The 15,328-nt window shown below is 47.5% G+C and overlaps 1 protein-coding gene across 8 annotated transcripts in view; it reads left to right on the top strand.

Moving 5' to 3' along the window:
* LOC128336014 (rap1 GTPase-activating protein 2) overlaps positions 1-15,328 on the top strand; it is a 196,884-nt gene that overhangs the window by 91,157 nt on the left and 90,399 nt on the right. Inside the window, exon 1 of one of the 8 annotated variants that reach the window (XM_053275070.1) lies at positions 11,182-11,288. The exons of the other annotated variants lie outside the window; for them this stretch is intronic. Within the exon in view, the coding sequence (XP_053131045.1) occupies positions 11,182-11,288 (107 nt within the window). Of the gene's footprint in view, positions 1-11,181; positions 11,289-15,328 lie in introns of those variants that run through there. 8 annotated transcript variants of the gene reach the window in all.

Below are 15,328 nucleotides of genomic sequence, written 5' to 3'. Positions count from 1 at the left end.
ATAGGCAGGATGCCTCTCAATCCCAGTTGCAGGGGAGCAACAGCAAGAGAGAGGGCATGCTTTAACCTCTTGCCTGTGGGCTTCTCAGAGGCATCTGGTGGGCCACTGTGTGAAACAGGACGCTGGACTAGATGGGCTTCCTTGGGCCTGATCCAGCAGGGTTGTTCTTATGTTCTTATAATCTCCCCCTCCCCCCCGTCCCAAAATGGAGATGGTGACATTAGGAAATTCCAGCCCACTCCGGTCTTCCTCTCCTCAGTCCATTTCCCATCCACCCTCTCTCTCCTCTGGCATCCATCAAGCTAAACCAGGCGATGGCCCATCTCACGTGGCTGTGGATAGTGATTTGCAAAGGCGCTGAGGTGCAATCTCCTCTGGACTGAGGCCCAAGCAACATGTGATGTGCAATTGTTTGTCAGGGTCCATTTTTAATTAGAAATGCTCTTTGGTTGGGTGCAATTGGGGGTGAAGAGGTGGCAGGCGAAGGGTGCTGTCTTTCCCCTGTGCCCCCCCCCCGCAGTGGTATCCTTTTCCCCTGCACCCCCTTGCTCCGGATCCCCCCAAAGTGGCTTCTGTCGATTCCACCCCTCTTTAAATTGTTTCACCAGGCTGAGTCTCAGCTCAGGATAAACCCCCATTTCTGAGTAGCAGCTTCTAATAACCCCTCTATGATAAGGACGAGGTTTCCAAGCAGTCTTTAAGCCCCAGAACGTCATTTGTCAAAGAAATTAAGCATGTGATCCTGGCCGTGCAAGTTACCGTTTCCAAAAGATCACTGGAGTCTCTGCCGGGAACACAGGTGGGGGTGCACTGTCTCCATATGCGAGAGACACAGCTCAGCCACCGAGCCAGCGCGTACATACTTAAAGACGGATTATCCACCATTACATCTGCCCAGAGGACCTCATTTGGCTGCAAGGGTATATCTGTATATCTTTTCGTGCTCTGTTTTTGAAGACGTCAACTTCTCCAGTTTCAGGTACCTTTCTGTGTAGAAAGATACCTAGAAAGAGTTCTATGTAATTTAAGCCCCCAACATTCTGGGTACTCATTTTACCGACCTCGGAAGGATGGAAGGCTGAGTCAACCTTGAGCCCCTGGTCAGGATCGAACTTGTAACCTGGTTACAGGGCAGCAGTTTTACCACTGCGCCACCAGGGGCTCTTTATTACCACTCGTTCATGGTTTGGGCATGGGTGATAGAGCCGAAGGGGCCGGTTTGGGGTGGTAGTTGCTTTAAAAAAAATGGCAGGCTTACCACCATTGTGGGTCTTTGGGGGTGCTACTGCAGGGGGGCGGTCTCCTGATGTTCTCCTTCCCCCTGTCGGCCTTCCCCCACCCCAGTCATTTTCAGCCCCTTTGGGCTGTTTTCGGCCTGTTACAGGCCTTCGTGTGGTGGCCGCAGCCATTTTGTCAGCTACCACGCATGCCCACCAGTGGCCATGCATGCTCACGGCCACTGGCGGGCATGCATGCTCGATGGCCACTGGCGGGCATGCATGCTCAACGGCCACACATGCTCACTGGGATCCAGCCATGCAGATGGCCAGTGGGAATGTGCAGCGGCCTCCAAAATGGCCACCGCAGAGCTAGAAAGGAGCCAGAAATGACCGGGGGGCAGGGGAAACATCAGGAGACCTCCCATGGTTGCGGCAGCACCCCCTAAGCCCCGCTATGGTATTTCTTTTGTTTAAAAGGTTTTTTTTTCCCTCTCTGAGCTGTGCCTGAACTAATTTGGACGAGAGCCAGACCGAGCCCAGATCTAATGTGCACAGAACCGGACTGGACCCAGTTAGGTTCGAGTCTGGTTCTACTTGAACTGAATCGGATTTTCCAGTTCTGTGCACATCCCTAATGGGTGGCACAATTGCCCTCTTTTCTTCTTACTCAGGAGGCACAAGAATGAGGGAAGGAGTCTTTCATGCTCATTTGACTTCAGATGTCACCATGTAGCCAAATCCTGTTGACTGCATGGTGCTGTTATGAAGCCAAAACAGAGTGAAGACTTGAAGTGAACCAGGTTTTCCTTTGTGCACACTTTGCTATCTAGCAGGAGGAAGTTAAAAATCAAAGCAAAAGGTATCCACCAGCAGGGGGTGTTTTGTCTCAGCCTAACGTAATCCAAGTGAATGCGACATCAGAAGAGTGGTTGCAGCTTCTGTGGCTTCTAAGTTCCATTTATCTACATAAGAATAGAGACTAAATAAGTTATTGGGCATAATAGCTCTGCTGCACAGAAAGTTCCCTCAATCAGGCTTTTTTAGTGATGTTAATGGCAAAATGATTTAGCTACCAATTCCTTTGCAAAATGAAGGAGAACTTCTCTGTCATAACGTTTTATTTCCTCCACTCATTGAATTTTGTTTCATTTAATGCTGAGCTCTTGGAAGTCTTGTTCGTCTTGCTCATGGACAATACTGCACTGTTCAATGGGTAGCATTCCCAAGGGTCAGCAGGTCACAAGTCGGTCTAGACAAAATGTCAATTAGGGCTGAGCTTCTGGAAGAAATCCCCCCACTCCCCAAGCAAAGTGTGCCTTCCATTTCGATAATAATTTCAGGTGTCCCGAGGAACGGCAAAAACGTGCTTCCATTCCGAGTGAGGGCAGGAAGCATTGCCCTTGCTCAGCACTGGCTTGATGGTGTCATAATGTAGCCAGGACTGATTGCGTATGTGATGTGGTGATGTTATGTTGATGACACGATTCTCAGTTGCCTGGAACATGCAACTGGCAAGAAAAAAGGTCCTATATATCATTTATTGATACAGGAGAACCTCCATATTTGCGGGGTTTCCGTTCTCCACTGCTAACACGGATATGGAACTGCAAATATAGAAGCATTTGGGCAATGGGATCACAGGGGTTAGGTTCCCAGAGGGGGTAATGTCACCCTCTCTGCTCCTTAAAGGTAACCTCCTGCCGCCGAACCGGTCCAAATGCCGGACCTCCAAACCGGTTTGGCGGTCCGGAACAGGACCGCCAAATTATTATTATGCCATAATAGCTACTAAGAGGGGTAGTGAACAGAATTAAAACAGTGTTTAAAAAGCAAGCCTTGAGGACCACCGACCATTTTTTGTCTGGATTGAAAATGTTCACCCACAAACAATCCGCTTTGTCCTAATCAAGAGAGTACAGAAGAATCTGTAGGGACAGCAAACCACAGAGCAGGGAAGAAAAGGATAAGAGAGAATGGATGTGAGAAAATGCTCTTTCAGGCTATATGACTCTTCCTTCTGGGTGTTCAGATCATTTCTCCACACAATGGATCCTAGCAGATTTTCCCTCCCACCATGATATTGGGGATTTGGGGGGGGGGGGGCGGTGAGGACACTTTTAAATATTTCATCCCTTTCAAATTTATTTAGCCATTCTGTCTCCCTTGTAAAGTGTGTTTTTCTTCCACACAGCCTTGTGTAAACACACTTTATTTAGTTAATGGTTGAAAGTGCAGGCATGGTGGAACACATGTCATTGTTTATAATTAACTGGCAGATGGGGGAAATGTTGCATTTATTGATCCCGCCTTGGGAGTCCACTCAAATTTGAGATGCAATCTTTAAAAAATAAATTAAACTCTCTCTCTTGCAAGTAACTGTTCAATAACGGGAGGAGGAACATGTAGGGGGTGAAATGTGGCGTTATTGGAGGCATGGCTGAAAGTGAGATGTTTTGAGGTCATTCACACATACTGTTGCCCAGAACAAAACTCATTCTGCGCGTCCAGTCTGAGTCCGGTTCGGACAAAACCGGTGTTTTGTGCACATCCCTATAATTTTGAGTGACTCGTTATACACCATTCCAGCACCACTGATCAGGGTATGTATTTTGCTTGGCTTGGGGCGTGAGAAGGGGGCAGCCATATCCAGTTGTCACCAACCGAATCGAATCACATGGCTTCTCTGTGATTAAGGCTCTAGTGGTTGCTGAAAGCTTGGCCAGCAGCAGGTCAATGCTGGCCATCCTGTGGCCACCAGCTGGCATTTCCAGATATCTCAGTTTCCAGGCAACTGGGACCTTGAAAGAAACTGCCACTCTCTGAGAATCCTCCAAGCAATGGCCTCTAATTGCCTTTGGAAAAATTGTCATTGTCCTTCTGCAATTAAAGGTGGTGTTTCATTGCAGAACATGGGTCTTTGAAGCATAAATGTCAAGATTTCTTTTCTAACAGACTCTCCCTTGCACAGCAAATGAAGTGATGTTCCCTAAAGGTCACATAAAGGGAGAGAGACTGTATATGTCTTTGCATATGCATACCAGTAAGGAGTTCTCTTCCACCAGATCTTATTCAAATGTGAAAAGAATCATTTATCTTCCACAGCTCAGCACTCTCTGCGCTGCTCTGTGCTGAAGTTGAGTTTTCTGAGAAAATTCTCCAGTGATTCTTGGCAGGAGGAACCCTGAAATTCAAATTCCAGTTTGGAGAACTTTGGGGAGGTGATCATGTTCCATGCACCTTGAATTGCGTGTGGGCCAAATGTCACCTTTGTGAATAGTATTTGGAGTACAGTGAATAATATTTGGGGTAATCTTTTCTAATATACAAGCACTCTGTGTTCGGATTTTTCTAGTAATCACGAGGACATGTTCGTTAAACCCTATAGAACAACTGCCTGACCGCTGCCAGTCAGGCAGTCCTGAGCTAGATGGACCAAGTATATGGCAAGTATATGACTCAGTATATGGCACTTTCCTGTGTATCCCAAGATAGGTCTTCCTGTGTATCTCTGGCAGATCCTGTCATTACCAAAACACCACAATCTGGGTTGTGGGGTGGGTTTCCAGGTCTGTCACCGGATGCGAATTAAGCTTTTTCCCACCTGTAGGCAACCAAAGATTTGCCACTGCTCTCTAGCCCCACTGAGACGAAACTATTTCTCAGTGGTATATTACACACACACACACACACACAAAGAGGTAAGTCTCACGATCAGTGAGATTCGCCGTAAGGGGTTTAGTGGGGAGAGCGGGCAGACGATCAAGGCAGCAGCCCTGGACAGCCAGATCGGTCGCCCACATGACTGCCGGCTCCATCACAGAGCCTGCGGGGATCGGGGGCCATGTGGCCCCTAGAAGTTCCAGGATGCTCTGCGTGAGCATGCGGAACATGCTGGAGAGACCCCTGCACCCGCCCAGCGGGGGGTCTCCTCGTGTGTTGCCGCGGTGCGGACAGAACTTTGACATTTGCTTGGAATCTTGCTTTGTATGAAACTTCATGGAAAATTTCATATGCAGGAATCCTCTGAGAAAGGTCTGTTGCCTTCAAACCCTGTCAAAGGTCTTTTGGATGTCCATCTAAAAGCCCTGGACAAGCCTTGCCTTTGAGGATCACTCATTGGCCTCGCCTTCTTACAGGAAATACCAGAGGCTTCCTCAGGTCTTTGTAGGATCCATCAGCTCTCTTATATTTTCTCATCCCACATCCTAACTGCAACTCAAATGCCTCTCTGTGAGCTAAAGAAAAGGCTGCTTCTCCACAGTTGGCAGAAATGAATCATTTTGTTTCATTGCTTTGGGCATCTTTGAAAAATGGGGTCCATAAACAACAGCCGCCCGGAGGTAGCCAGGTGCATCCTGCACTTACTCAGAAAAATCAGTGTGGGCATCAGTGGTTTTGATGGCGCTTTGAGGGTCACATTTTCACATGGATGAACCGTCTTTGATCAGGCACTCAGATGTACACAATGGAATGGAGAAGAGGAGGAAAGCCATCTGGCCTGGTGGTGGTGGTGGTGTGTGTGCAAGATTTTGTGGATTTGAGCAAACATGGCAGTGGACTTTGCTAGGAAGCCCTCTCTGCTGTGTTAATGATTGATGCGAGGTCGCCTGGCGATGCGGCCACGAAGCAAGCTAGCTATGAGCGAGCGAACCGCTGTGCCTGAGTGCAGTTCGTTTTTCAATAAAGAGATGCCAGTGCTCAAGGCTGTCTGGACACAACCCTTTTGATCTTGAAGTCTCCTCTGTGGCATCCAATTTTCAGGTCAGGACCACACAGTGATAAGCGCGGAGTCGAACCACTAACAATTTGGTATTTACTGTAATTTTCGGCAGAAACACCACGGCACATATGTGTTTAAAAGTTAATTTTCTGTGCCTGAGGTACTTACTTGCGGGTTTATCCCCTCCTCCCGCGAGCCCACATTGATAGTAATCTCCAGGCTTACTATAAGAAACTGTACATAAGGATTGGAATCCGTGTGCTGATATCACTCGGTAGCGGTGGCGTTTATGCCGATGCAGCATCACCGCCAAAAATTGTGGTATTTATTTATCTAAAATGTTTGCAGCCAGGCCTTCCAGTGCAGTACTCAAAAAATAGTAAAACAAATAAAAACACAATATAAAATTAACAATATAAAATTGGAGAGGAGAGCTGGTCTTGTGGTAGCAAGCATGGCTTGTCCCCTTAGCTAAGCAGAGTCTGCCCTGGTTGCATATGAATGGGAGACTAAAAGTATGAGCACTGTAAAAGGATTCCCCTCAGGGGATGGAGCCGCTCTGGGAAGAGCAGGAGGTTCCAGGTTCCCTCCCTGGCAGCATCTCCAAGATCGGGCTGAGAGAGACTCCTGCCTACAACCTTGGAGGAGCCGCTGCCAGTCTGTGAAGACAATACTGAGCTAGATAGATCAGTGGTCTGACTCAGTATATGGCAGCTTCCTAAAATGAATGAATGAATATACCACTCTTCCTTCACAGAGTCCAGAGCAGTGTACTTGGTTATGTTTGTCTTCACAACAACCCTAGGCTGAGAGATATGTGACTGGCCCAGAGTCACCCAGTGAGTTTCATGGCTGAATGGGTATTAGAACTCAGGTCTTTGCAGTCATAGTCCAACACTCTAACCACTTCAACACACTGGCTCCCTTCATTCGAATTCGAATTCTTCTTAGATTGTGAAGCCCTTGGGGGCAGAGAACCATTTTTCTCTTTCCTTTTGCTATGTAAACTGCTTTGAGAACCTCTGTATTGAAAAGTGGTGTGTAAATATTTCTATTCCTCTTCAGCATCACCTCGATGGCTAAAATAAGTGGATTTGTAGAAATGGGATTTCCCCCATTTTGTTAAAAAAAAACAAATGCACAATCTAGGGGTTTTTTTGCATGCTGCTGCCTCCAACCACCACTGCATGCTATCTGTGTTGTTCTGGCCAATTGCACTTAATGCACTCTTTGGTGGCTTTTTAGGACGCTAAAAAGGTCCTTTCACCTTGATCCTACAAAAGCAAGCCGGAGCAGGTGGTGGCTTCCCATGCTCCCAGATCCAGTCTTTTCTCACCAAAGGAGTGTGGGAAGAGAAATGGAAACATGGGGAGTTTCTTTCCCTGTGACCACTGGGTGACTTAGTTACGGCAAGAGAGCTGGTCTTGTGGTAGAGAGCATGAATTGTCCATCTGCTAAGCAGGGTCCACCCTGGTTTGCATTTGAATGGGAGATTACATGAGCACGGAAAGATATTCCCCTTAGGGGATGGGGCCGCTCTGAGAAGAGCACCTGCCTGCTTGCATGCAGAAAGTTCCAAGTTCCCTCCCTGGCATCTGGTTTTGACTTCTGCCTATAACTGTGGAGAAGTCACTTCCAGTCTGAGTAGACAATACTGAGCTAGATGGACCAAGGGTCTGACTTAGTATATGGCAGCTTCCTATGTGGGTGGTGGTTCAGCCTAGGCTCTGTAGGGGTGTTACCCAGTTGCATCATAGAACTCCCTTCTCTACAAGAAAGAAAGCATTGAGAAGTACAAACTGTAACTACAGAAAACTTGCTGTATGTGGGGTATATTTGTCCACTTGATTGGTGGGGGGCAGTGGATCAATTGTTATAGCTCCCCAGTCAAAGATATTGATGACCCAATGTTGAGAATCCTTGACTTGATGACCTTCTAGTTCAGGTATTCTCAACGTTGGGTCCCCCAATGCTATTGGACTTCAGCTCCCATAATCCCCCACCAAAGGCCAGTGGGGCTGGGGATTGTGGGAGTTGAAGTCCAATCACATCTGGGGACCCAACATGGAGAATCCCTGGTGCAATGTATTTAGATTTAATGGCAAGTTCCTTTCACAGAAGCAGGGTTTGGCTGTGGGAAATCCAGCTTGCGCCTTTGCTTGTGATTTCTTATATGAATTTGATTTCTTATATGGATGATATCCTGATTATTACTAGGACTAAAGATCAAGCTGATAAAAAGTTTGGGGGACTTAAGAGAGAAGCTATTCACGTCCGCAGGCAAAACTGGGCTAAGGCATTTCAGCCTGGTTCAGACCATGGGTGTGTACCACCCAGATTGTGCCTGGCCCTGGCAGTGTCTCGGTGGCAAACCCTCCTCTGGAGCCACACTCTCCTAACCCCATTTCACTGATTGTCTGCCAGCCCCAACTGGGCCTGGCACACTGCAGGGTTCGTGGGTGGCTTCAGGGAGGGGGGGCAGGTAATGGGGGGCTATATGTCCGGGCACCCCAACCCTCAGAGCTACTGGCAGAAACTGGCAATCGTCTGGGTGGCCGATCCGGCCACCCAGCAACAAGAAGAGGATCATCTGCAGGGGAGGTCAGCTTTTTGAGGCTTCCTCCCCTTGCCCCTTCAAGCCCTTCTCACAAATCATGAGAGAGAGCTCAGTTTGGGGAGTATGAGATACAACCGAGGGAGCAGGGCTGGTTATCATTTTTAGATACTGAAATCGAGATTAGTGGAGTTCAACTGAAACCAGCTGATATAGAAAGCCTATGAATAAGAGATCTTCATGAATAAGAACTCGGCACACCCTTGGATAGCAGCAGGCTGTTAAGGACATAATTCAGAGAGCAATAGGAGTGGATTTTTTAGGTTACAATCTAGGGAGATCCAGAGAAAAATTGAGACCCAGAGAAAAGGCCAAATAGTTGATTCAAATCAATGCATATACACTTCCCATCAAACTACCCAATAAAGGGTATAAGCTTAACCTTTTTTTTTTTAAGGCGGGTTAAGTTTGAAAAAGGATTGCCGGTTTTTAAAAATCCATTTGTAACAGATAGATTGTACGTGGTGGGCACACGAATTCCTGAATAGGCATGTTCAGGTGAATGGTGTGTGCACAGCCCCTAACACACTGAAACAGCATCTAGTTAAATCCCGACTATACAGTTTGATCTGATGTGAGGGGAAGGGTTTTTCTACCTGTGAGGAGGATGAAGGTGTAGGGTGAAGGGGGCAATGTATAAGATGGCATGTGCAGTGTTTTATATTGGGGGATCAGGAAGGCCGTTAATGGAGATATATTATGAGTTGATATGCAGCATAATAAAAATCAAACTAAACCGTGGGCAATGCACATGAGGGGGAAAACAAGGAGAAGTAACCCAGACAAAAGTGTCCATCCTGGCAGCTGAAGAGAATCTAATGGGGCGTAAGATTAAAGAAGTAATTTTCATTGCATCCGAGTATTAATTGCTGTTGCAACCCAAGATTAATGTAAAGGAAGAGATGAAAGAAGGCATGAGATATATTGATCGCTGAAAGGGTTAAAAAATTTGCTCCTTTTCTTCTCTCCCCACCCCTCACCCATTTATTTCTACTTTTGGTTTGGATACTGCATTAAAGGCTTGACATGTTACCAACTGGTATACCAAAAAGAGCACTGATCAATGGTGTTTCACACCGAAACATTTGCTTTGCTTACTTGTCTGTAAGTTTGTAAGTTTATTTTGAAATCCAGTTTTTGTGCATTAAAGAGGTCATTTTGTAACTAGGGGGGTAGGGGATATTCTCCCACGCTCCTTGCTGCCTGCCTGTTCAGCCATGTTTACACTTTTGTTTCCCAATCTGCGGTAATTGCAGTGCGTTTAAAAAAAATCTTTCTGGCAAGAGTCACATGGGCAATCCCAGCCAACTGTGGGATTGTGATGTCATGTGGTGAGGTCTGATGTCATGTGGTGGATGCTATGACATCACACTCCTGCTTGGCCAGTCCAATTTAGCTACGTGATGATGTTACAGCAATAAAGAGCAAGGGCAATCCACTCTGCATCAGCATTGCCCTCACTCTGAATGGGCTTCCTGCCCCAAATAATCACCAAAAGATGGATGCTCTTTTCAGTTGCCAAAAGTTTTCACCAAAACCCTCCTTCTGCTCCTGCTTGCTGCATCAAATCCCTGACTATCCACGCTATTTCCATCCTGCTTTCACAGGCAGAGATGAACTGATCACATCTCTGCCAGACAAATCAAGCCCCTTTCCGTCTAATGCTCTTAAAACATTTCTAATCCTCAACAGCAATCAGCAAATGACATCCACTAGCAGGGTGGTGAGGAAACATTTTTATTTTGTTTTATTTTTGGGGAGTGGGGGGAGAAATCACAGCTGTTGTGGTTCTGCTGACAATTTCAACACCCAGGACGAGGCTCAGATAACCGACTTCCCCCAAAGCCTCATTGCAGGGAAGAATGCCACCTTTAAGGAAATGGAAACAGAACTGAAGTAATTAAGCACACCAACCTTTCAGAAAGCTTTGGTCCCCGTAACATGCAAAACCAGAGAAGCATCAAAACCGGGGAAGCATCGCAACAGCACAAAATACGGTCATGCTGAAGGGAACGGTCCTCTGTTGAGCAGTTCTCAAGCCAGCACTAGGAAAAAGGCTTGAACACACTGTCTCTCCATGTGGCTCTTGCTTTGATGCTGGGAGATCTTTCTCCGGGATAAGACGACGGCAGAGCCTCGAGCCCTGTACAAATTTCTGGGCAGCCTGCACTTCGCAAACCTCCGACTTCTGTCCTCCTTTTGTGGCAAATGGTTGGGGGGGGAGGTTGACGGCTGCAAGCATAGTGCAAGCGTGACACATTGGCAGAGCCGGTGACCACATGTGCAGCTGGTACGGTGGAAAGCGATTTAATTGACTGGGGGCCTGCCACCCTTGCGGTCGCGAAACCCCCCCCCCCGAGCCAAGGGAGCTCAGGACAGGATCTGGATGAGGAAGGGCAGGGAGGAGGCTGCAGGTGACCTTGAAGGTCACAGAGAGTGGGGCGGCTTGCCTGATCCAGGCAGAGGCTTACCTATCAGGCTGGAAGAGCGATGCAGAAGCGAGGGCGAGGACGAATGAGGATGCCTGAGGGAGGGAGGGAGGGAGAGCTGTACTTCTTAGAAACAGGTCGCTTGCCAAAGGCTGTGGCAATCCTGGCAGCGCAGCCGGGAGAAGTGTCACCTGAGCGATGTCACACCCGCCTGGCAGAATGCATTCAAAAAGAGCAGGGATCCGGGCAGCTGTGGTTCTGATAGGGCTTTTGCACAGGTCCCGAAAGCAAAATAAAGACAAAAGGTAATGCATCATCATCATCATTATTTACACACAGTCCACCAGATGTTCTTGTCTGGATTTGGCACTCTAATTATTGGGCCCTTTCCAAGGGTCTAAGATAACTAAAGAAAATATTAAAGATATTGTTGTAATATTCGTACTGTTCCGAGTAGCGTGGCCTTCTGTAGTTGATGTGTTGTAATTTTATTGAAGCCCAAGGTGTCGAGATGGTGTTCAAGTTCTTTTGGTATTATTGTTGTTGTTGTTTGTTTACACAGTCACAGGTGTTATTGACTGGTTTGTTTTATCCAGACATCGAGTCCTTCCCAAGGACCTGGGATGGCTGAATTTTATGGTCATTGTTGTTATTATTATAGATATCATTGCAGAACATAGGCTGTTCCCAGTAAAGTTGCTTTTTGTAATTGGCTGATGGTGATTTCTGTGGCCCCTATGGTGTCGAGGTGCTCTTCAAATTGTTTTGGGATTGCACCCAGGGCGCCAGTTACTACTGGGATGATGATGATGATGATTTCTCTTCTGTCTTGAGCATGATTTTGTTGAACAGGGGAGTCATCACAATTATCATCATCATCATCATCATTAGCTTTGTCACAATTGTTGGAATGTTGCTGCCAGTTTTGACCGGGGCGGGGGGGCAGTCATGATGATCTTAGCCACGGTCACTCTTCAGTGTGTCACTCCAATTTACTACTGCTCTCGCTTAAGTTCTTTTGTGTGTTGGAAATGCCGCTCCACACAGGAGTTGCAAACTTTGGTGGGAACAAAGATATCCTTGGAATCTAAAGGCCGAGAAAGAGAGCTGCCCAATCTGGGTTTCTCCCTCTTGGGCCCTAAAAGCATTTATCGATACTGAAGAGTGGCGTTCTCCCCAAATAGGTGGGACATGGTTGCAAAGGGAGATGTGGTGGAATGGTGCTTAGGTTTCCTCGTTGCCACTGGATCAAGTGTCGTGCTTGTGGAATTGATTTGATCTCCAAAGAGCAAATGTTTGATTTTTGTTCCCCTGTGTGAGGAGCAGGAGGGGAAGCCGAGTGGCTCTGTAGCATCATTTCCTGAACGGCAGACAGTACTTTCTGTTCAAAAGCCAGGCAAATGGTCTGCTCACGAAACGTTTTGTTCTCTGTAAAGCGGCAGTATTCAGTGAACATGGAGGATGTAGCATTTGTTTTTCAAGCACTCCACATTTCCAGTAAGGTTGATTTCTTTAACTTCTGGGTTTCTGCACCCAAAAGACAAAGGGCCCAAATATGTTCAATAGGAACAGAGGAGACTGCCATATACCAAGACAGACCATCAGTCCATCTAGCTCAGTAGAAGCCTACTTGGGGACGTCGACCAGCAGTGGCTTCTCCAATGTTGCAGGCAGTAGTCTCTCTCAGCCCTATCTGGAGATGCCAGGGAAGGAACTTGGGACCTTCTGCATGCAAGTAGGCAGGTGCTCTTCCCAGAGCAGCCCCATCCCCTAAGGGGAAGATCTTATAGCACTCACACATGGAGTCTCCCATTCAAATGCAAACCAGGGCAGACCCTGCTTGGCAAAGGGATTGATGCATGCTTGCTACTACAAGACCAGGAACTTTCCCAGACAGCAGGCTTCACCGCGGCTTTTCTGCGAGGCTTTATTGTGAGATCGAAGCTGCCCCCTTAAAAAGAAGCAGCAAAAAGTGGGGTTTTTAACCCCGGATATCAATTGGGCGACACTGACATGCAATGAAAAACCCAGATTGTGTGTGAAGTGCTCCCCGATCGCTTGCAGGGACTTCAGGGTATGTTTGGGTATGTTTGGCCAATATGTGAATACACTCCCTCCATTCCGGAGGATGCGGACTAAAAACGGGGTGTGAAAAACCTCCAGCTCTCTTCCCATGAAATGAATGAAACTCTAAGGCGCTTCACACGATCGGTGTGACGTGCCGGAGGGGGTTCTGAGGGGAGAGCGGGCTTAGCCCTTAGATATTCCCCTTAGGTGATGGGGCCACAAATCCGGGGTGGAAAACCTTCCTGCTTGCATGCAGAAGGTTCCGGGTCTTCTCCCCCCCACCGCCCCGGGCATCTCCAAGAAAGGGCTGAGAGAGATTCCTGCCTGCAACCTTGGAGAAGCCGCTGCCAGTCTGGGTAGACAATGCTGAGCTAGAGGGACCAAGGGTCTGACTCAGTATATGGCAGCTTCCTGTGTCCCTATGTTCTTGGCTCACCTGGGACAGGATATAACTAAGCCTTCTGTACACGTGACACATTATTATTCTCCATTGATTTTCTAGATTGTAAGCCTCTTGAGGCAGGGATCTGCCCTCTCAGTATTTGCCAAGCATTATAGATGCAGGCAGTGCCCGATGAATCATTCTCGCCAATCATCGTCATATTATACTAGGAAGAAGAGGGCCTTTTCAGTGGTGGCATCCCATATGGAATAGTTTCCCTGGACTCGCCTTTCCAGTGGGACTCTCCTGGCATCGTCCTTTGTTCTTTTAGATGCCAAGTGAAGACCTTTCTGTTCACTCAGGCTTTGAAAAACTGGTTTTACAATTGATTATTTATTTATTTATTTATTACATTTTTAAAACGTTCTATGTTGTGTTTTGTAATTTTTGTGTGATTTGTTTGCTGTGTCTTCTGTATTTTTACTGGATTATTTTTAGTGTGGTGCCATGAGCCACCCAGAGAACCATTTGTTATGGACCGGCTAACGGATAGGTCTCTGTCCTACTGTCTCAACTCTGCCACAATGGGGGCAACTTAGGAAAGAAACTGCAATGGTGTAAAGAGACAAGTTTGCCAGAAGCTCACGGCAGAGAGTACGCTGTGCTTTGGGACTCTTCCCCGTCTCTGGGAAGTGGTGTTCTGCCTCTGAGTTGAGGAGCTGTCTTTACCTGAGCTTCCTTGACTGATAGGTGTCGAGGGGCTTACAGTCTATGCAGTTGTCTAATCCCTTTGAAAAGTCATGCCAGCAAGTGGTCAGCAGCACGTCTTGTGGCAATTAATTCCCTAAGTAAGTTCATTATATGTTGCATAGAGAGAAGCTCCCTCTTGCTTGTCCTGAATCGGCGACTGATCAGTTCCATGGGAAGACCATAACAGAGAAGGGGGTGGGCATTTCTCTCTTTTCCTTACGTGGCCCCCTAATGGGTTTCTGATATCTGGAACAGGGGTTCCCAACCTGGGTTCCTCCACATATTGCTGAACTACAACTCCCATCACCCCCTGCTACAATTTATAGACATGCCTAACCTTACTTGCAGGGGGAGATAGCTGCGATGTTCATGGCATGGGGGGAGATGGTCCCAGGATTGGGAGCCCCTGTTGCTTGGAAAGCGATGGTCCAGGGGTGCTGCAGGGGAAAAACAAGAGTGAATCTCCACCAGCACTTTAACAAGTAGTCAAGTGACATTGGCTTTTCCCAGACCTGGTAGAATGAGGTTCTCATGGAGCAGTGGTTGAAAACCTGGAAAGGCATGGGAAATAAGAAGGCCTATAGTGCAGTGGAATTATAATGAAAGCCACTTAATAATGCCGGTGGGGGGGAGAAACTTGCCTAGGGAACAAGAGGTTGCTGGCTCGAATCCCCGCTGGTATGTTTCCCAGACTGTGGGAGGAAGGAAGATGCTGAAAGGCAACATCTCATACTGCGCGGGAAATGGCAGTAGTAAACCCCTCCTGCATTCTACCAAAGAAAATGATATGGTTCCGACAGTGAACCATATCTATATCTATATCTGTATCTATATATATCTTAGGTGTACCATACCCATCGCTAATCCCATGTGTGGCAGCTCTCGCGAGAGTTCAGGAGCAAGCTGCTGACAGGGGAAGAGGAAAGTGGTGGTGCCAGAGACAAGGCGGGAAACAAAACTGGGGGGGGGGGGACAAAATGGTGGTGGCTGGGGCGGGTGGCAGCTGTGGGAAGAAAACGGTGGAGGGCAAGCAAGAAAATTTTGGCAGTGGGCGGGAGGGAGGGCAGATGGGGGAAGAAAGCGGCAGCAGCGGGCAGGCTGGGAAAGAAGTTGGCATCGGCGGCAAGCGTAGGAAACTATGTAAAC

This window comes from Hemicordylus capensis, chromosome 12 (genome assembly GCF_027244095.1).
Source record: "Hemicordylus capensis ecotype Gifberg chromosome 12, rHemCap1.1.pri, whole genome shotgun sequence".
NCBI lineage: Eukaryota > Metazoa > Chordata > Lepidosauria > Squamata > Cordylidae > Hemicordylus > Hemicordylus capensis.
This window is presented reverse-complemented; position numbering and strand designations above follow the sequence as displayed.